The sequence below is a fragment of the Gouania willdenowi genome, chromosome 21 (assembly GCF_900634775.1).
Source record: "Gouania willdenowi chromosome 21, fGouWil2.1, whole genome shotgun sequence".
Lineage (NCBI taxonomy): Eukaryota > Metazoa > Chordata > Actinopteri > Blenniiformes > Gobiesocidae > Gouania > Gouania willdenowi.
Genome location: NC_041064.1, coordinates 11,567,468 through 11,589,330, shown reverse-complemented (window position 1 = coordinate 11,589,330; position 21,863 = coordinate 11,567,468). Strand labels below are relative to the sequence as shown.

Genomic DNA, 21,863 nt, shown 5'->3' with positions numbered 1-21,863 from the left:
AATATGGCCACAGATGATCCAATTTGGCCCGATAATACATGTGCAAAACACCAAAAATTGAGGTTTTAGATTTCTCAACCACTCTAAACTCAAAAATTGGATGAAACTACACAATAATAGCAGGGAATCATGTTTGTCCACATGACCGGAGTCACATTTTATCGCAAATTGTAAAAAAAAAAAAGAACTGACATTTTTTCTGAAATCTTGCAATTTCCTCCTCTTCCTAACCACAGAGCCCTGAACAACCTGCACAGTCATATATGACACACTATGTCAACCACAGTCCAAATAACTTAGCATTAACACACGTTTGTTGGTAACCATTCAAGCGTGCTTTGCGAATAGCAAAAAAACAAAACCAAAAAAAAAAAAAAACACATTACACCAGTGATATCAGCCTCTGCAGACTGGAAACAAGATGAAACCCAGTCATACACTAATGTCAGTCAGTCTTAATTCCTTTCTCTGGTTCAAACACATCAACTACAGCAGCAGATGTTCTCCTGCTGATGAAAGCATTCACTCACTAACAGGTGCCATGATGAAAAGATGATTAGTGTTATTCTGGTGTCAGTCATGGTTATCATGCCATAGCTGATTGGTGAAAATTATCCTCACACTTTTTTTTATTTATTATAACAGTAGAGTTTGCCAGGTGTGAGCAGTCGGTGACGGGTTGTGTTCTATGGAAAGCCGTTTGAGCATTGATTTGTTATCAACCTTATAGATTCATAAAACGCTGTTTAACCACCGAGGTATAGACCCTTTATCAGCTAATTCACCCGTTCACTCACATTCACACACCAATGGGACATTCACTCAATGTTGTTGCACGAGTATCTTTTACAAGCAAAAAGTGTCACTAGTAAGCTTTATATGCTCATAAAAAGTCTTGAAAAAGTAAATCCAGGCTTGTGATTGGCTTTCAAAAATATTACAACCAATCAATGCTTTACTAGTACCACAAGCAAACTAAAGTTTGTTAGTAAAATCAACCACAGTTAGGTGTTACTAGTGCCTGGGTATTCTTTACGAGTCAAGACAAAAGTGTCACTATTATTAATAGTAAGAATCTTCTAAATGGGTGTGGGGAAAAAAGATAATTCAACCTTGCTATTGACTTTTTAAAATACTGCAACCAATCAGGGAGCTGGATTTGGTTTTAATCCCTCCTACTTGACATGCATTAGGTCTACTAGTACAACTAGTGAGATTTTCAGTGTACTAGTAGTAGGACTAGTAAACAAAACATTTGTTTTACCTGTAAAGGTCTTTGACGTACTAGCACTAAAATTGTCAACTTGTAGTAACTAGTTGACAATTTTGTGTTAATAAAAGTACTAGTTAATAAAAGTACTTACTATCTACTAGTAGATACAAAAGCATCTACTAGTAGATAGTAAGTAGGGGTGTCCCGATCCGATACTGATATCAGTCCGATATTAGCCAGAAAATGAATATCGGACTTTATCTAAAATCTCCGATATGTATTATATTTATTCATTTGTAGAATACTGTAGATATTATGTTGAAGGTTAAAATGTATGTAACCAATTAGTTAATAATGAATGGGTCAGTTTTTCCTCACACCTACTGTTGCTGACTATTGTTCTCTGTTTGATCAAGCCTGTTCTAACATTCCACACTACAAAATAAGTCATAAAAGTATGTATGATTCGTGTTGATATCGTATCGTATCGGTATCAGCCAATACGCAAGGCCGCAATATCAGTATTGTATCAGAATTGAAAAAGTTGCATCAGGCATCCCTACTAGTAAGATCTACTTGCACAAAAGTGCGGGAAAACCTTTATTAGTAGAAGACAATTTTTGTTTACTAGTACTACTAGTAAACTCAAAAAACTAGTCGTACTATTATATTGTTTTTAGTTTACTAGTCAAGCAGAGTCCCTATTAGCACTAGTAGACATAATGTAAATAAAGTAGGAGGGATTATAACCAAATGCAGCTCCCTGATTGGTTGTAAAATTTTTAAAAGCCAAAGGAAAGCTGGAATTTGCTTTTCTGGGTCCCTTATTAGCATATAATGACTACTAGTGAAGCACAATCAAAAAGTGTCACGAGGAACACTTTTTGCTGAAATATTCTTGTTTACTCAGAAATGCAATCACACAGCTTTAAAAAACAAAACAGATCTTTTTTAATATGTCAACAATATCGTTTCATGACGCCACTTTTGTCCACAGTTATTGGATTATTTATAATTCTTTGTAGGTTCGACATAGCACGAGTTTCTGTCCAACCAGTGCTGATGAGTGTAAACCTCTAGTAACATGATGGTTCTCCTGTATTTACAACACAATGAAAGAAATGTACACGACTTTATGGATTCACACAGCTTCAACGAGTACACACACACGTTTGGATCCCTCTGTACAATCTTTACTACTTTTCAACATTTCATAATTTTTTTTTACACATGAGTTCATCATCTATTTTTGGCTTCAGCACACACAAAATGATTTCCCCCATCTCGACTTTTACCGCTGACCCTCACTTACAAGACTCACACGTTTCATCATGCTAACACAGCTAAACTAAAAATCTAGCTTGAAAAGAATGTAACCCCTCTTAGTATTGTCCAATATCAGTTTCACTGCTCCTTCCTTTTGCTGCTAAAATAAAAAACAGTAGAAAAAAAAACATTCCATGTTTTCCTTCTTTGGCACACATCCCAGATTTCCATCTTTAAGCCATCCACATGAACCCACATAAAAAGACACACACAGGTAAAGCCAATTTCATGAAAAAGTTGTTTTTCTTTGTGCTCGCTGGCTCCTCCCCTTCACTGGCGGGGCGACGTGGCCAATCCTTACAACCCGGGTAGGAAACAGGGATGTGAGAAGCTCACACCCAGGAGTCAGGGGAGCCGGGGTACTGCTCCGCCCTGTACGAAGGCCTCTGCGTGCTAGCGTAGTAGTCCACATAGCTGGTGGTGGATTTCAGTCCATGTATCTGGGGGCTGTAGTCCACCGTGGGGGGGTACGTGATGACCTCGTCTAAATATGCATCGTCATAGCCGTGAGGATGCTGCAGGTACATTCTGTAGGGATCGTAGTTTCTCCTGCTCGGCTCGTCTGTGTAATACAGAGGCTGTAACGGGAAAAGGAAAATGCACTTAATTTACTTTAACTGTATAACTGTATAGTCTTTATTTGATAAAATCAGAGTTTATGTCTCAGATCAATAAATCAAACCAAAACAAAGGAAAAATGTTGAAATTGTCACTCAAAAGTTTGTTTTGACCTTCACTGTAAACTCTATTATTCATATTTTTTCAGATTGCATTGTGGGATGTGGAGTTGTCACCAGACAAGGAGAACAGATACTCAATTGACACCATTTTTGTTTTCGTTTGTTCCTGGTATTCCTACATAATATCAGAACGAAGAAAAAAAAAGACTTCTTTGCACCTGTCTCTGTGACTCCGTCCACATCCCACAATGCAATGCACAGCGCCAAAAATGTCATTAAATGACGGTGGAGAAAACAACAGCGATTTAAACCTTTTACATCTTTTTTTGCGAGCAAACGATCTTCAATTTATTGATATATGGATTTTTCCTGTCCATCAGCTTTAAGTTACATTCAATATTCAAACCATTGCTTTTCATACATCCTTATTTAAATAACATATAGCATGTCTTTAGGAAAACAACTTTTAAGTGTTGGAAATGATTCATATTGAATTGGACAATGAGATTTCTCTCCTTAAATCATCAGTCAGGAACTTTTTTCCGTGTGAACGGTTGTATAAGGTTGTACTCCTGGACCATGATGAGGTTGTATGTCTATATGTTTTTATAATTCATATCTAGAAATTCCAAGATATGCAATAAAAATTTAATTAATAGTAATTTTATTCTCAAATTTGAACTAAAATATGTTAATAAAAAAAAAACAATTGTTGAAGACATATTTTTTTAACAAAAATAATTTATCAAAATGAATTCAAACCATGACTTAATAAAATAATCATAATTGTAAATAGTAAAAAACCAAAAAACAAACAGACTGTTCCTCCCAGCAGTTTCAGCAAAGCATGCTTTTATGATCATCAACTTTTTTTTAACATGAAAACTGCTTTTTTCGGTGATATGCTACATATAACAAACCCAGAGTTGAGATGGTTTTCTGTATGACTGAATCATATCTGTCCTAAATGAGAAAGTCTGAATATAATGGGATGAAGGACACATCAGAGCTTTCCCATATTCTTGCTCCTGTCAGATTCTCCTGCATCTGTTATCTGAACGTGTCCTACAGTGACATGTGTCTGACACCAGTCTGGCCATTCCAATCTCAGCAGTCACATCCACTCAGACTCAAACAATAGCTGATGTACTGGGTCAATTTATCTAAAGAAGAATCTGTGTTGGTCTCTTTAACGAGGAAGCGTACACCATGTTTGACCATATTCAAAGTGAACAGCAGCAGATTATTTTACTGATATTAAACAAATGTGGGAAAACGTCAGGTTTATGTACAAACATTGACATCTTCCATTGTGCTTCTTGTTGCTTTGGATACAGAGATTAGAAATCAAATGAATACCTGTGTTCTTCTTGGCTCCTCTCTTGTAGGTGATGAGTAATAATATGGGGAAGGTTTTCCAGACCCTGGAAAAAAAGCGTTGGAAGTAAATTAAAAATACACTTTTTCTAAAATATCAGTAAGAAATAAATCCTCAGCCTTCCCATAAGGCATCTGTTTGTCTTCAGATAGAAGTGGATTGGGAAGTGCTGTGCTATGCTGGAATGAAACAACATCCCATAATAGAGTTTTTGCACCGCAGCGCTGTTGTTTACATTACCCATGAGACCAGTATTTCACTGGCACTCCACCCAACCAGTGGAATTCAGAGTCAGTCTCTACTTCCCAGTGTGATGCAAGGACTGCTGAGTCAGTTGCTCTTTTATTTTATCTGCCTCCGAAAACCAGTGGAGAGGAGACTGGCAGGAGTTCTACATTGCATGTCTGGGTACCAGGTCAATGGCCCAGTTTACAAGCTGTGATTAGAGCCAGTAAAACAATAGCAACACTGTGGAGAGTCATCCACTGACTGGACAGTCCACACGGCAGCACAGACTGAACAGCTCACAGTTAGCCTGACGGCTGGCTGTGATTGGTGGAAATCAGAGGAGGTTCAAGAAATACACACACACACACACGAGCTGTGTTTCCATTACCCTTGGAAATGCGCAAAATCTAAATAGTGCCATAAAAACATGTAACGGAAACAATTGGATTTAGAAAAAACACTGACATTGTTAAAAAGTTTTTACCCTTTAATGAGGAGGATTTTCAGACGTTTCGATATTGAAATGCATCGCAGAACCACTATGGAAACACTTTTTCCGCAAAAACACATCACAGAACGTGATGTAACTGGTCACATGACCACATCGTGCGGTACATATAAACAAAATATGAGACCAGGATATTTCTTAGCATTAAAATATTACTGCCACATTAGACGTGAAACAACAAAGAAGAGTGTTATAAAGAGGTTCTGAGCGTCCGTCTTTCTACAACAAAGTCTCGCGGGATGAGATTTCACAGGAGTTATGAGGCTCCTCCCCAAAACAACCTTCAATGGAAACACGTTCAAAACGCAATTATACTTTGTCGACTTATAAATATCGCTTTTATTTTGCAAAAATCTGTAATGGAAACCCAGCCATTGTTGACATGCTAGCACTGCTAGTATGCTTACAGACAAAATGTAAACGGTACCTGTATACTGTTTAGTATGAACACTATTCTCCGTCTGGTAGTTAGAAAATTGCATAGTTGACTGAGCTCTCTGATAATCTCTGATTGAACCTCTATGCTCTTTGATTCCCAGGATTGCAGGAGACGACGTGGCACTGGCAGCTGCAGAAAAAAAAACACCTTTTCTTTTAACTTTCTGTCACTTATTTTCAGCCTGGGCAGACTGTGTTGTTAAGGGAACCCACCAGCATGGTTGACTGGAGACATTTGGATGGTACTGGAGGGGAGCGTTGGCTGGGATTTAAACCTGTCCCGTTCTAGTGTTGACACTGGTGTGAGGAAATGGTTTTGGTTCCATCCGTCCTGTTTGAGAGGAACAAAAACAGTGGTTTGTAAAAAAAAAAAAAAAAAAACAGCAGGAGTGGAGACTGTATTATTCTTCTCCTTAGTAAGGCCTCCATGTCTTTAAATATAGGTTGTAAGTGTCATATTTCATGTTTTTCTTATTATGGTAAAACCTAAAGATCTATGCATACATTTGTACGTCATCTGTTGCTGATTTAAAATATAATATGCTGCAGTATTTCACAGTTTTTATTTCTCTTTTTCATAAAAACACTTGATTATTTGTGCCCAAACAATAATAGGGGTGTGCATTGCCATGAATCTGATGATGGGATTCATATTTTGCATGTCATAATACATATATATATATATCTCAATAATAAACAATACGATATACATTGCGATATATCGCAATATCAATAACAAGTACAAAAGTTATGAAATACAAACTTGCAAGAAAAAGAAAATAGTAACTAACTGTAATTCATGTACCAATATCAAAAACAAGTGATATGTTTATCAAACTGTCAAATTACATTTTTCAGAAAAGTTTCACATTTGCATCTACGACAGATTCTGATTCTGTTAAGTTCTTAAATTATTTATTATTTTTAAAGTAACCACATACATCTATAAAAGTGACCAGTATTTTTTATTAAAAATAAAGTGCAATCAACGTCCAAGTTAAAATGCATTGAAGAGTGAGTTAGTTTAACAAGGTCTGACGTGGTTCACTGACACCTAGTGACTGGGCGTTTACTTGCAATGCATATGTTAGCGCAATCTGATGTTTTTTTTTTCATTAAAAAACATGACTAAAAAAAATCAATTTGGACATTTTTTGGATCTGTACAATAATCGTGCGGTGAAATATTGTGATACATTGCCGAATTGATTTTTTCTTACACCCTTAATACTTCATCAACCCCTGTATTTACTTTTTTATAGATGGCCCGTAGATCTCGGTACTGCCACAGTGTGTTCAGCACCTGAGCGGCTGCTTTCACCACCTTCATCGAATACCTGGAAAACAGTGACGAGTACAAAACATTTAAGGCTTTTATTCACAAGCACAAACAAACTCACATTTTATGAGTAAACATTCTTTATGTCCCAAACTCCCTGATTGCAATCTATTTTGGATTATTATAGAATATGAAGCAGGCTGGAGATGTATGTGTGTGTGTGTGTGTGTGTGTGTGTCCTGCCATTTTTCACAAAGCACTGAGAATCACATCTGCTCATTAAAGTATGTAAACAGGTTTGGGTGCGCGGTGCACATGTGAAACAACAATGAATAATTTCAGTAGCGCACCTGTCTCCTCGGCCTTTGGTGATGTTCACCAGCTTCTCTATCCCACCCGTGTCGGCCAAAGCTTTTGCGTTTTCCATGTTTTTGCTGGTGACCTCGTGCAGGGTGCAGCAGATGGCTGCCACGGTCTCGTCTGACAGCAGGTTAGTGTTTCCTCCTGGGAGACGGTTCACCAGGTCCCTCATGGCGTACTTCCCTGTGTAGGTGAAGGAAGGAGTTTGTGGACTTTTTTTTACCCACTGGTTTCTCAAGCCAAGCAGCACAACTAAATACGCAGTAAATAATATAGCCATTGACAGATAAAACCATAATAGGCTTCTGTTAGAATTTAAAGAAAAAACAAAACTTAATGACCGCATAGTAAAACGATCTTCATCACATCACTTCACCACTGGTGTGTCTAGATGTCTTTTATTTTGGTAGTCAAAGTGCAGCAATGAGACATGACTATCAGGCTTTTTTGTATCAATCACCTAAACATAGCACCATCACAGAGCCTGATTAACTAAGACCCCAAATAAAGGGCTCTAAATTCCGTGCACACACAAATAGAGTGCACGCACTGTGTTCGCCTATTGTGTGTGACTTACTGAGATCGCAAACGTAGATTATACACAAGCAATTTATGTTGGATAAATGTTAGAGGCGTTAGTGAAAGAGGTGAATAAACATACTCTTGAATTACAGCTAAATAATTTGAATATTACCATAAAAAAATACAATATTTCAGGAGAATGTCAAAGCTACGGGAAAAAAAAAAGAAAAGCAGATGAAGTAAAGAACAGATGGCCAGATATCAAATAAACAAAAACAAAAAAAAGTCCAAAAAGTGTTGGAAGTAAACTGTAAGTCACTTTTTCTAATATCAGTAAGAATTACAACATCTGTTTATATATTTGTGTATTAATTTACTAAAACTAGAACATTAACATTGAATTTAAAGGATAAATAAATGCTCTTATCATACTGTGTCACTATGCAGTGCAGTATAAATCTTTTATGTTTGACTCTGAGGAATAAACAGCCCTTAAAAAAACACTGTGCGGTTTAGTACACATTTCATTACAGTAGATGCCTTGCAGGCTTGAAATAGCAGCACAAAAAAAAGAGTAGAAGTAACTTGGCAGAAAGCCAACTGTTGAAGGCGTAACCTGGGAAGGCCAATCAGAATTTAGTTGTGGCACATTATGCCAACGCCCCCAGCTCTCATATAAGTGTTCATTCTTAATATTGTTTTGGATTAAAAATAAAATAAAAAAGCACTTGCATTTGTGTGCAATGATGTTCATCTCAACACACGTGTGTAGTGCTGACCTATGAGCTCCTTGTTCCTGACGTCCAGGGCCATGTTTCTCAGTGCGGTGGCGACAGAACACACCACTCTGTCGTTATCCATGCGCAGCAGCTCCACCAGGATGGGCAGACCTTTCTCTTTACGCACCGCCGCACGGATGTAGGCAGCAAACTGTACACACACACACACAATACACACACACAACACACACACACACACAAAGCAGTATTAATACTTAAGCAGGGATACAAGTGAACTCAGGTGTAGAGTTGACATTAGCTTGGAGTAACACACAGGAAGTGAGCTGTTAAATCCTTTATGACCAGATGACTGGATGCTTTGTCTCTAAGGCAGAAACACAGCATGTGTTTGTGAGTCTCTACACCAGAGGTTCTCAATCGTTTTTTGGGTATTCCCCACATTGAATGAAAGCCCCACCTGAGTTCATTGCCCCCCAAAATAATCCTGACAAATAATATATCATATTCCACAATAAATCCATCCATCCATCCATTTTTTGATTCACTTGTTCCTGCTTTCGGGGTCGCGGGGGTCTGCTGGTGCCTAATTTAATAAATCAAACTGATTACCTGCATCAAAAAACAAATGTAAAAGTGCAGTAATAAAAAATACAAGAAATAATGAAACATTGTTTGCAATCTGTGCCAAAAAGCTGAAGAAAACAAAAAAGGAAATTATTGTTTTAAGTCAGCTATTAAAACTGTGTTTATTGTTCCGCTCCACTTCACATGCCGACGTGAATTGTTTTTTTTGTTCAACGTTACACTTTTGTTCCGGGACTGTTGTTCTTTCTTTTTTCTGATTTATATTTCTATGTTTTCATCACAGAATTTGCTGTTGTTGTTTTAACCTGTAAAGTGTATTTGAGTTTCTTGAAAAGTGTGTTTAAATAAAATGTTTTATGAGTATGATTATTATTATTATGATTATTATATCTAATGCAGTCTAATAATTGAATGCTCTTTTAGTTTCTGCTCCATTTGTGTGTAGGCATGTTGTTCAGAAAGGTTTTTAAGAAGATTGGCACGAAATTGAAAATGTCCTCCTGTTTATCGCAACCCACCTGTCATACTTCCATTACCCACCAGGGGGGGCACACCACACACTTTGAGAAGCACTGGCACACACACACACACACACACACACACACACACACACACACACACCTTCCAGTTTCCAGCCGACAGGTTCTGAAGGGAGCCAGCAGCACCTTCCAAAGTGGCGGGATTTGAACTCTCAGCCAGGAGTGTTAAGTAAGGTTTAACCACCGACGGATGCCAAAGCATCTCAGCACCCTTGGGAGACTTGGAGAAGCCGGGGATCGGGCCCACCCCATCCCACTGAACACACAACAACAACAGAAATATTCACAGGCTATTTCCAACAACCTAAAAATGACTTTTTGATTGACATCCTCGTTTCCAAACTCACCGTATCTTCTTGTAAGCTGCTTTTCTTCTTCTTCTTCTTCCTGGCCCAGCAGCTGGAGTCCTCATCTCTGCTGGGCGACTCTCTCCCCAGTAATCCGTCCAACTCCTGGCCCCCCATTAGCCGGGAGGGCGACATCTCCAGCTCCAGACGATATGACAGGTTCCTCAGAGTGCAAATGCAATTCTCCACAATCTGTCAGATAAGCCGCAGGAGAAAGTAGTTTGAACAGACTGTTCCCAATCACCAAAACAAAAGCAACAATGAGATGAATTCTCCATGTTGATCCCTGTACAGCCAGCATGCAGAGCAACCATAATAATATCCATTAGCAAACCAACCCAATACATTGGATTGAATCCCACACTGCTGGAATCACAGAACATTATTGGATGCAAAGTGTTTAATTAAACGAAGGTGTGTTGGCTCAACAAAAAAAAAGATGACTTTCTTGGCCTGATATTATAAATATATTTGACATAACTGTACACATCTATGTGATTTTAGATGTACACAAGTTTGTGTGATGGCTACACATGTGAGACCACTACATAATATAATGACAGACACTAAATGTTCCCAGATGCTGTAAAAAACAGATGTTTTAATAAATAGCCACATCGGACTTGCTTCCAAAAGTGAATACCAGGTAATTTTTTATTCAAGATAACTAAAAAGAACATTAACTAATAAGTAAAATAAAGGGAAACAATGATAACTTACACTAAACTTGGGAGTTTCAACATCGAGATTGAAGGTTTTGTGTCATTTAAAGAAATAGTTGGGCTAATTGGATAATGAGCAGGAGGAACCGGTTATGCCATTGTGGCTGTGGTTACTTGTTTTATGACACGCCATCGACTTCAAACTGTAATCAATAATTCTCCAAATGTGACAAAATTTTCAAGGAAAGCAAAAATTCCAACAATTGTTTAAAGGTTTTTCCGCGTTCATTTCAAATTCTTATCTACATCAGCAACGACAAGTGGCACTCCTTGAGCATCTTATCATAAGCATGCTTTTTCCCTCCACTTAACTGAGGGTGTGTGTGTGTGTGTGTGTGTGTGTGTGCGTATATATGTGTGTACCTTGCTGTCGAAGTCAGAGGTGTTGACACAGGCTTTGATGACGTAGAGAAGTGAGTCGACCAAACCCTCACAAATGCGCAATTGTTTCCGAGCCTCCTCGCCAGCAGAGCTCAGATTTCTAGTGAGCAAATCACACACACACACACATGCACACACACACACACACACACACACACACACACACACACACACACACACACACACACACACACACACACACACACAAGCTATCAGACAAGGGCTCATTAAACAAACATTTTGTGATCTACTCTCGTACATAATCCAATGTCCATGAAGTGAGTGTGTGTGGTCTGAATAATTACAGTATTTTGCAGAGTAAATGAATAACGAGCCACCAAACTTGGGCGTGTGTGTGTGTGTGTGTGCATGCAAGCACATTTTTAAAAATAAATGAAATGTGCAAAACTGTCTGCAGTTTGGTTAAAGCTTCAGTCCAGACACTGCATTGTGTCTACAGATGATTAAAGGTGATTCTGGTGTTATACACGTGTTACTCTACTTGTATGTTTTTATTATTATTTATGTACTGTAACCCCCGCCCCCCCCAAAAAAACAAAAACCCAAAAAAAAAAAAAAACATAACTCTTTTGAGGAAAAGTACAAGTTTGTCCTCCATTAGATGTAATAACAGTATATATCCACTGTGTAGCGCTGGTGCCCAGAGTGAGCGTCAGGTCACTAACCTCAGGCAGCCTGTAGTGTTCCTCAGCACCAGCGATGAGTGAAACTTCAGCTTGTGGTCGTCGTCGAAGGTGGAGTTGGTCCACCCGGAGTGGGGGATGATCACAGTGTTGGTCAGAGGCGTTAAGGCGTCCCGGATTATTGTCATCTTGACTGCGTCGCATGACGACAGGTTCCACAACACTCCTGAGCAGACAAAAGCATGCGAACCTTTATTTATGTCAGCTGTCAGGTCAGGGGAAGCCTGCAGAGAGGGAAACAACCTGAGCTTTTAATAACTCAGTAGGTGCAGAACAAAAGGCAAGAAAGGGGACTGCAGAGAATCTGATCATTCCTTCCTGGAAATGAAACTTTAACTCTTGCATCAAAGCCTCAGCCATCCACATCAGATCTGATCCTTGCTCTAGGTAAAGATTATTCGCTTAAAATGAGAAAAATAAAGTTCCAAAGACAAAGCAGCATTTCGTCTGGCAGCAGCTCAGTCATTTTAAATGAAATATAAATACTTTAAAAGCCTCAGCGATGATGCTGTCATTCCACCTGTCATTCAGAGATACTTTTGGTGCCTGGCGATAATCACGCACAGGTCGAGTAGCCTTTGATGTAGCATCTGTCAGGGATTAGCCAGCATGTAGCATGTTCTTCTAATTAAGACGGCTCTGTCCACTGCAGGATGTCACAATCCCTACAGGAAACTAGTGCTACATGAGATAAAATCTACTCCAGAAAAAATACTTTAACAATGGTAACAATACATGGGTTTCTTCTAATTTTATAAGCACATAAAAGCAACAATCGAGCAATTGACTGAATTTAAGGAACCACTTCAGGCAGTGCAGTGAAACTTCATTTAACTTCAACTGTGGCTGCTGACCTGTGCTCGCCGTGCAAACAAACATTGGTCTATGTTTGCTTTTCTCACGGGACACACAAGGATGGCCCTGAAAAAGTGCTTTGCTAGCACTGCTACGCCCATTGACCGATGTCCTCTGCTTTTTAAACACCAGGACAGCACAGCGGTGCAGTGTTTACCTCCACATAATGTGCAGGGATAGCAGTTTTTCCCATGAAAACAGTTACACAGATGTATATATTATTGCATGTGTGATATTGTGACCTGGTTGTGAATTTGGGCTTGGTCCTTTGTGTACTAATAATTAATAACATAACATAACATAACATAACATAACATAACATAACATAACATAACATAACATAACATAACATAACATAACATAACATAACATAACATAACATAACATAACATAACATAACATTTTTGCTTACAAAAAATTAGCGGTGTCCCGATCTGATATCGAATATCGGTCCGATATCAATAAATTTTTTAATTTATTTTATTCAATTGTCGAATAGTGTCGATATTATGTTGAAGGTTAAAATGTAATAATAAATGAGTCAGTTTTTCTCATACCTACTGTTGCTGATTATTGTTCTCTGAGTAACATCACTTGATCAAGCCTTTTCTAACGTTCCACTCTACAAAATAAGTAATTATAATTTCTTTTATAAAAGTAAAAAAAAAAAAAAGTATGTATGATTCATGCTGAAATTGGATCAATATCGGTATCGGCCGATACGCAAAGCTGCAAAATCGGTATTATATCGGAAATGTAAAAGTTGTATCGGGACATCGCTACAAAAAATACCCACAAAATTCCTCTGAATGATACTAAAATTTGGCACTGCAGAAAGGTTTTTTGGTGAAGGTCCCACAGGGAATCTGATAGCTGTCATTTATTGCTTGTATATTATCGGTGCCTCACATACTGTTATCATTTATATGCGGAAGTGCAAACTGGGAAACAATACTGTCAAATAAGCTTGTTTTACCACCTAAAATCCAAGATCACACTGCTTAATATTTGGTCCCTGAGCAAAAATGAGTTTGACACCCCTGCCCTAAATTGACCATAAGGAAGTATGAGCTTCTCTATGCGTTTGGCCTCTGACATGGTGGTGTCCTCTCCACAGTGGTTCCCCTCCTTGTGCCCGATAGACAACAGCTCTGAGTCCTTCACAGACATCTCTTAGTACAACTGTTCTCACAGTAGTCTGTCCAGTGAAGATGGCCAGTCAGAGAAATCTACAGAGCAGTTTACTGAGGTGTGACTGACAAAGCTGTCAGTGCAGCCACAGCAGCAGTGATCCCCATAAGTCACGTCTGATAGTCAGAAGGCGCGGATGTGTCTGCGTGATCAAACATCAGGCTCACTTTGTTCCCTGCTCTGCTGCCTCAGCCTGGCTTTAAAACAATGAGCTGAGGTTAACATTGCCATGACACCAGAGACTAAAGTCCATCCAGTGAGATACAAACAGACCTAAAAAAAGAGTCTCCTGCAGCAACTCAATTGTTAAGATAAGATGTGAAAAACCAGAAAGCTCAACTCTGCTATAATAGTATTTATTACACTTTATTAAGCAAAAAGACAAGTGATCATCAATCATTTTTTTGCAATACTTGTCTTTTTCTTAATTTACCTCACGTTCTCTTATGTGCAATATGTTAAGTCAACTCAGGCTATATTTATTATCTTTTGTAGAATATACTTCTGTTCTTTCCTTGTTTTTGCATTGTTGTTGTTTGATTCTGGGACATGCACAAGAATTCCATTGTACCTGTTCTTTTTAACTTGTACATATGGCAATAAACTCTATTCTATTCTTTTTTTCCCTCTACATAATTTTGAGATTTTTTAAAAAAAATTCTAAAATTTACAATAGATTTGAACCATAATACAAATGCATGCAAACCCCACCCCCAGCGAGTCAGAAACCAGTACAGAGCTGTTCAAGTGGCTCAATAAAAAGAGCTGTTAAACACTTTAAATAATATTCGATTAGAATAGAATACTCCTTTATTGATCCCCTTTAGGGAAATTCATTATTATAGCAACAGAATAATACAAGAGCAGACAGTAGAAACAAAGAAAACAATAACAATGACAATAGTGCAAAAGTGTAGCGCTGTAGATCAGACATGAATGAGAAAAAAACACTCGAAGGAATTGCCAACATAATATCTGTAAATATCACATTTACTATTATATTTGAGGTGGCCACAACATGAGAAAAAGAGCATCACTTTACTTTTGAACCTTTTTTCGTCTTTGCAGCAAGTGATGGAAAACTTCTCCGACATCTTCAGAGCAAACAGTGATTTTGTCCCAACTGCTCCTGTGAGACCAGACCAACAATTTCTATCTGCTAAACCACAGAAAAATGCGTCATTAACCTTGCCTGGTGCAGCAATAGCTGGGTCGACTTCTGCTACTGCAGCCGGGACAAAGATGCTGATCAGCTAAAAACGTCTGAGTTTATTAAACTGTCGATTTTAGCAGCTTTGAACCAGAGGACAGTCAATGGTGTATTGATGAGGCCTTGGAGAGCTTAAAGAAAGTGGAGGGTTCTCATACCTCCTGCTACTAATGTGAGTGGGTGGTTTTTTTCATTGGTCACATGGTCATTATCTTGTCACCCTTTGTTCACACGCAGACTTTATTAACAAGCCTACGTGTGTTCAGTGTACAATGGTACACTTTAATGCCATCAATTATAACAAACCTGGTAGGAAATATTCTTGTGTTCTGCACTTGAGTTTCCCACAGTTTATAATAGTACCTCAAATCAAAGTTTGTCCTTTAAGCTGCTGGACATGAAAATTTCTTATTAGATAAAATCATAGTATAGGGATCATTGATCAACAAATCGAAGGTAATTTGCTCGAAGAAAAGATGTAAAACTGAAATTGACGCTTGAAAGTTTGTTTTTAGGGCTGGGCGATATGGACCAAAACTCATATGACAATATACAATATAAATCTCCATATTTTAAACTCAATAAAGTCTCACCAGAAAGACAATTCTGGGTTAGACTTGCTGATGCAAAATGTCACGCAGGCACATTTTATTTACAAATAGCTGCACAAAATGTGCCACTTTTGGCTTTTTCTCCAATAAAGGACAGCACGTGTGAGTGTGGAACTGTGCGAACACAGTCACTCCTAAAACCAGTATTTAAAAAAAAAAAAAGCTATAAAATAAAAATATATCGATATAGGTGATATTGTAATTTTCTATATCATCAAAATAGAATTTTTGCTGTATCTTGACGATAAATTGGCCAAGCCTAGTTGACATTGTTGCACTTTGCATTTGTGAGATGTGGATAGAAGTGTTTTTACTGAATTCTAATATCACGTAGGAATACAGTGAAGAAAATAGAACAATAATGCTATGAAGCGAATCACTGTCCTTGTCTTGATAAAAATACAATAAATTATGACATGAATAAAGAAAAAAACACATCTATTACTCCACATTAGGGTGGTTCACCAAATTTTGCCAGATCGCTTTTTGCCATGTTCACATTGACATTCTAAGCATCTGTACCAATAATGGAGTAAATCGCTGCACATTTAGGGGTGGCACACTTTTTCAAAATGTTGACGTTTTTACTATTTTCAGAAATAGTACTGTTCTAATGTTCGTACTCATTTAGCACAAATACAGGGATAAACTATTAATGGCCTTTATATCATTAAAGTTTCTAATATCTGTGAATTCTTTGGTTGAGCAATAGAAATTGTGAAAAAGTGTGCCACCCTTTACGGTCATTATATCGGCTCAATTTTTGGTACATATGTTCAAAATATCAATAGAAACAAGGCAAAATGTGATCTGGCAAAATTTGTAAAACTCTTTCTAACATTATATTGTGAACCACTCTACTCCACATCCCACAATACAATGCGCAAAACTTTTCCAAAAATGTCAATTAGAGCAGTTATTCTCAACTGGTGGGTCGGGACCCAAAAGTGGGTCGCGGACCTGTACTGGGTGGGTCACGGACAGCTGGTCAAAAATAAATGAATACTTAGTATCTCTCATGTTGAACTTGTCTTTTATTTTGAAATAAACTTTTCTTTTGACAGGCACGCTGTGAAATGTATGTTACACAGGAAAATATATAGATTTATGTTTTAAAAAAGATTACATACATGTGTTTTCAACAGCTATTTTAGAAAGAGTTAATTTGATTGGTTGAATTCTAAAAAAAAAACTGGGTCACGATTTAATGACCGTGGTAAAATGTGGGTCCCAACGTGAGACCAGTTGAGAACCACTGAATTAGAGTATTTGCACTGGAGACCAAAACAAACTTTCATGCAGAGTAAATGATGTTGATCCTTTGACCTAAACTTTATGTAATTAAAAGATTATCTTGGGTAGAAGCTTTAACTCTTTTAGAACAAAAACAAAGCTTCCTGTTCAGCAAACCGTACGTTTTGGAGTTTGTGTGTTGACGCTGTAGCTCTAATGACAGGGCAGTGCTCTTGAACCCTTTGATGTCAGCAGCCATTTGAGGACAGGTCAATAACCCCAGCAGCTGCTGGCAGACAGGGCAGGTAGAGTGAACACACAGCGTCATGGCTCATTGACAACATGATCTCTGACCTGAAGCTATAGGGTGGCCTGAGCTTTCAAAGATCCCTCGTGTAAGATGGACGTCACCTGGACTGGACCTCCCATGGGAGAAGAGACGAAGCTCATAGCTATGACAACTGCTCGACTGACAAAGCAGGTTTATTTCAGAGCAGAAATGTAGCTACGAAGGCCCCGGTAGCTGAGTAATGTATGGCTGCAGTGTGAAATTCCCTCATCACCTCCAGGGAAGCTCTTCCTGTGGATTGTTCCCATTAACTGTAATTAACTAAGGGTGATGCAGCACTGCTGACCTTTTCCAAATGGCTCTCCATCTTAGGATCAGGTCTACTTATAGCCACTGCAGACTGTAACACATTAATAAAAGAGGAATACAAGCTCAGCTAATGATACTGGCCTTAGCTAGGCAATGTTTGCTTTGGAAAAGTTGACATTTTCACATCAAAGCTCGATGAAATAAAAAAAAAAGCCCTCTTCCTCTATCAGATTTTGTCCATATTGTGAGTTTGTGGTTCTTCCACAGAGGACCACTGGACTGTAAGCTGACACTATGTTAGACTGGGACAGACCTGGAACAGCTGACTCAGCCACTTCAGAGCCGAACGTCAAATTTCACCCTGATCTTAAAAACATGAATTTATACCATGTTGTTAGAACAACACAGATACAAGACAACAAAGATAAATCACGGCAGAGAGAAGAAGAAAAGTGACAGAGAGACATGGATTGTTTTCAGACAACAATGTAAATCTCTGTGCAGCATGTTGGAGAATACTGTTCTGTTAAGACTAAGCTGTAGTGATGCAACTGCTGTATCAGTTTTAGTGAAGATCATAACAACGTCCTATTCAGTCACGTTAAGCTTCTAGCTGCTTCTGCTGCATTAAAGCAGTGTTTTTCAACCTTAAGGTCGCCTGGAATTTAAACTCCTGAAATATCTAGTAATTGACTAAAAATTATTTAAATTAATTTTTTTCATTAAAAAAATATAAATCATTCCTTTTCAAATTAAAAGGCAACCTTAAACCACTATCCTATATTTTCAGTTTCTCACATATTAATCTAGTTTAAATAAAATGCAGTATAAAAACATCTGCGCTGGTACATTATGTAATTTTGTGCGCTAGTCCTGGTCACACTGTATTTATAACACAGTGTAACAAGCATGGTCAAAAACTACCGGTAATTCTCCAGGAAGATAAATGAGTGACATCAAAATGGGTCACGATCCCAAACAAGGTTGGGAACCAGTGGTCGAGGCTATAGATTCTGATGCTGATGCTACTTTACTAAAAATCATACTCATCCAACAGCACTGATACCAAATGTCCAAAACAGCAAGGAGAAAAAAAACATTCTTTTGACACAATTCACTGCTACACACTCACTGGCATTGGCAACGACGTAAAATGGGAGAAGTCAATGTTGCAGCAAACACTCTAGAAGCACAGCAGTGTATTGCACTAGGTGACTCAAACACTGGCCATTCCTATGCTTGGTTCATATAGCGCTAAAAAATAATGCTAAAAACATCACAAAAACTATTAATGATGAACTCAAGACTGAGTCTGCCCAGTGTTTCTCAACTATACAGCAGGTCATGAATGAATGTCATTGTCTCTCAAATCTGAATAATCTTCAAACTCATTTTGGAAAAGTGGTATGAGTGCATTATTACATTAGTAAGTAATTAGCATTAACTCATTAACAGCTAATTCAAAACTGTGAAAAGTCATTTTTCAGCTGCCATCTTCAACAGATTAAAAATAAATACTGAGATATTTAGCACTCTATATTAATCTATAATCAGTCCCATAAACTACTAAAGCTGTAATTTAGACATTAGATTGTATTATCACTGTGTGGAGGAATCTAACAGCAAGGCTAAAATAAGCTGCAGTGGACAGAGTTTAAAACATGCGAGTGGAAGAAGTCACATGACCAACCTGTTACAAGCTCACGCAGTTCTGCATCCACGGCCTTTTTCAGCAGGCGGAGCAACGCTGGGATGCCTCCTGCGTTCTTCACTGCAACCTTGTTATCATCCATGGCTTTGCCGTACACCAGGTTCCTCAGAGCACCACACGCGTTCTTCTGCACATCCAGGACTTTGTGATCCAGCAGGTCCACCAGGTGTTTGATTCCTCCCAGTCGACACACCTGCACACAGAGATGAGCACCATTATAAGGATTCAAACCGCATACAGTGTTTACTCCCCCTGCATACTGCATGTATTCATGCAGAGAAACATTAACTATTCAGGAAAGCGAGCAAACCACCTTAACCCTACGGTGGGCTAAAAAAAACACAGCATCATTTTCTGTCAAAGTACAAAGCCAATCATAATCCAGACCATCTTTGCATTTTTCTTACACAGTTTTATGTTAAACTGACTTTCAACCTCTAAAATCTCATTTTAGATACACCCACCTTATCTGATGTGTGACGGGCTTTTACAAAACCTGTCAATCTTACCATGACATCTTTCTTCTGCTACAGTGTAAGAAAGACACGCCTGACCTTTAAAATCTAAAAAAAAAAGTCTGAATATTTTAAGTTGCTGCAGTATAATTGTGAACATTACATCTTTAGAATATAATATTTAATATATATATATATATATATATATATATATATATATATATATATATATATATATATATTGAATGTGCTGCCTCTGCCTTCTCAGTAGAATAGCTTCCGTAACAAATAGAAATTGTAATTGCAAAAGCAGAAATAATGTGTACACTATAATTTTAAAAATATAGATTATTTATTTTACACTCATGAGATAAAAATACGTTATTTTTGAGGAAAACAAAATCTTTAAAAATGCCACCACAGAACAAAACATGACAATAAAGAACTTAATAATGCCTAATATTACAGTGAGAGAAAAGTAAAGCAAATATCTCACTTTTTTCTCTACTGCGTATGATTGAGAGGGAGATTTTTAATCGTGTTATTGTTGATTTAATGTTTTTACTGCTGATTTTAATGTTCTTATTGATTTTTAAGCTGTTGAATGTTTTCTGTTGTCTTGTGCATAAAATGAACTATACAAATACATTTGCCACGCCTCATTTAATATATTAAATACTGCAGGAAATAGTAAATAAATACTTCTCTACCTATCTTTTTATGAAGGTGTGGCTGTTTATTCAATGCATGTGCAGCATCTGTGCAAAAACGTTTTTACTAAGTTTGACGTCCAAACTGAGAAGAAGTCATTTTAATAAGCTTGAGGATAGAATCGGTGATGTCGCCCCTACCTCAGTCTTGACTCGATTATCTCCAAAGCACAGATGCTGCAGGTAGGCAGCGGCGTTGGCCTGCACCGAGGGGAAGTGGTGCTGCAGCATGTGAATGACCTCCGTCAGCTCCGGGTCACGCCAGGCGAACTCTCTGAAAGCACAAGTTGGAATAGAAAATGTATCAGCATGACAGCAGAGTGTTTTTCCTAAAATCCCAAACCACAGGCACTTCACCCTCCCTCCAACTTCAGCCTCACAGCGTCCACTGATAAACCAGGGAATGATATTCACATCCACACGCATTATGTTACACTCCACTGAGGTCAAACCTGGCATAGCAAATTTCTAAACGCTGTTATCTAGTGAGGAAAATAATATTTGATACATTTAAGCAAATAAATGTCAAGTAAGCAACATGTTTTAGCTGATAACGTGACGTGATAACATGATAATAAAAATCGTGTGACGTCAATCCACGCACACCACGACTAAACTGAGGGTTTTTTGTTTCATGTTCTACTTTGATTTACTTAAAGCTGCACTACCTGATTCTTGAACCGTGACAGAGGGGCATGGCTGAATTCGAACCGTAAATCCCGTCCCCGACTGTGATAATCCCTCCCAGTCTCCTCCTCTCACGGAAGTACACGAAATCGCACACAAGAGCTGAACGTGCACTACCGGTAAAACACATCACCACGCAAAAGAAAGCACACAAAATATAGGAAAAAGGAACATTAGATTACCTGTCTAGAAGGAAACCTGCCACTTACATGTTCAAAGTTAGTCCAAGACTGAAAACAAGTTTGCACCGTGCACGCGCTTCACTATATATCGCAGCAGCCAATGAGCAGGCTCCTTCGTGGGCTCTGCTCACCCCTCCTTTCTCTAAATCCTGTGGTTGGAGCTGGAGGGGGTGACCACAAGGACTTTGTCTTCCGGGGTTTTATTAACTAAAATAATTAATTATAAGGCACAGACAGCACGCAGACGTTTTTTTTCTGAAATGATTGCTTTTACAATATACTACATGATGCTAATAATAATTTTCTTTTTAATTAAAGAAAATAAATGGAGTACCCCAGCTTTAAAGTTTTTTGTTTATTTTTAAGGAGAACTGTTGTGGAGTTTGTTCATTTTTTGCATTGGTATTTTGTTTTGCATTCTGGGATTTGGATTTTTGAAAATGACCTTCATTGACGACGTCTTTTTTTTTT

The 21,863-nt window shown here is 38.1% G+C and overlaps 1 protein-coding gene across 5 annotated transcripts in view; it reads right to left on the bottom strand.

The window, feature by feature from the left end:
- Positions 1–2,140: 2,140 nt before the first annotated feature.
- The window catches only part of pkp4 (plakophilin 4), an 80,745-nt gene continuing 61,022 nt past the window's right edge, over positions 2,141–21,863 (bottom strand). For all 5 annotated transcript variants that reach the window (XM_028435800.1, XM_028435798.1, XM_028435797.1 and 2 more), the window contains 13 exons: positions 20,665–20,797; positions 19,338–19,551; positions 11,932–12,115; positions 11,228–11,345; positions 10,143–10,334; positions 9,878–10,051; positions 8,711–8,861; positions 7,400–7,592; positions 7,023–7,107; positions 5,985–6,102; positions 5,761–5,901; positions 4,579–4,643; positions 2,141–3,117 (listed from right to left, as the gene is read on the bottom strand). In XM_028435800.1, coding sequence (XP_028291601.1) covers positions 2,872–3,117; positions 4,579–4,643; positions 5,761–5,901; positions 5,985–6,102; positions 7,023–7,107; positions 7,400–7,592; positions 8,711–8,861; positions 9,878–10,051; positions 10,143–10,334; positions 11,228–11,345; positions 11,932–12,115; positions 19,338–19,551; positions 20,665–20,797 — 2,014 coding nt within the window. In that variant the 3' untranslated portion in view covers positions 2,141–2,871. The remainder of the gene's footprint in view (positions 3,118–4,578; positions 4,644–5,760; positions 5,902–5,984; positions 6,103–7,022; positions 7,108–7,399; positions 7,593–8,710; positions 8,862–9,877; positions 10,052–10,142; positions 10,335–11,227; positions 11,346–11,931; positions 12,116–19,337; positions 19,552–20,664; positions 20,798–21,863) is intronic.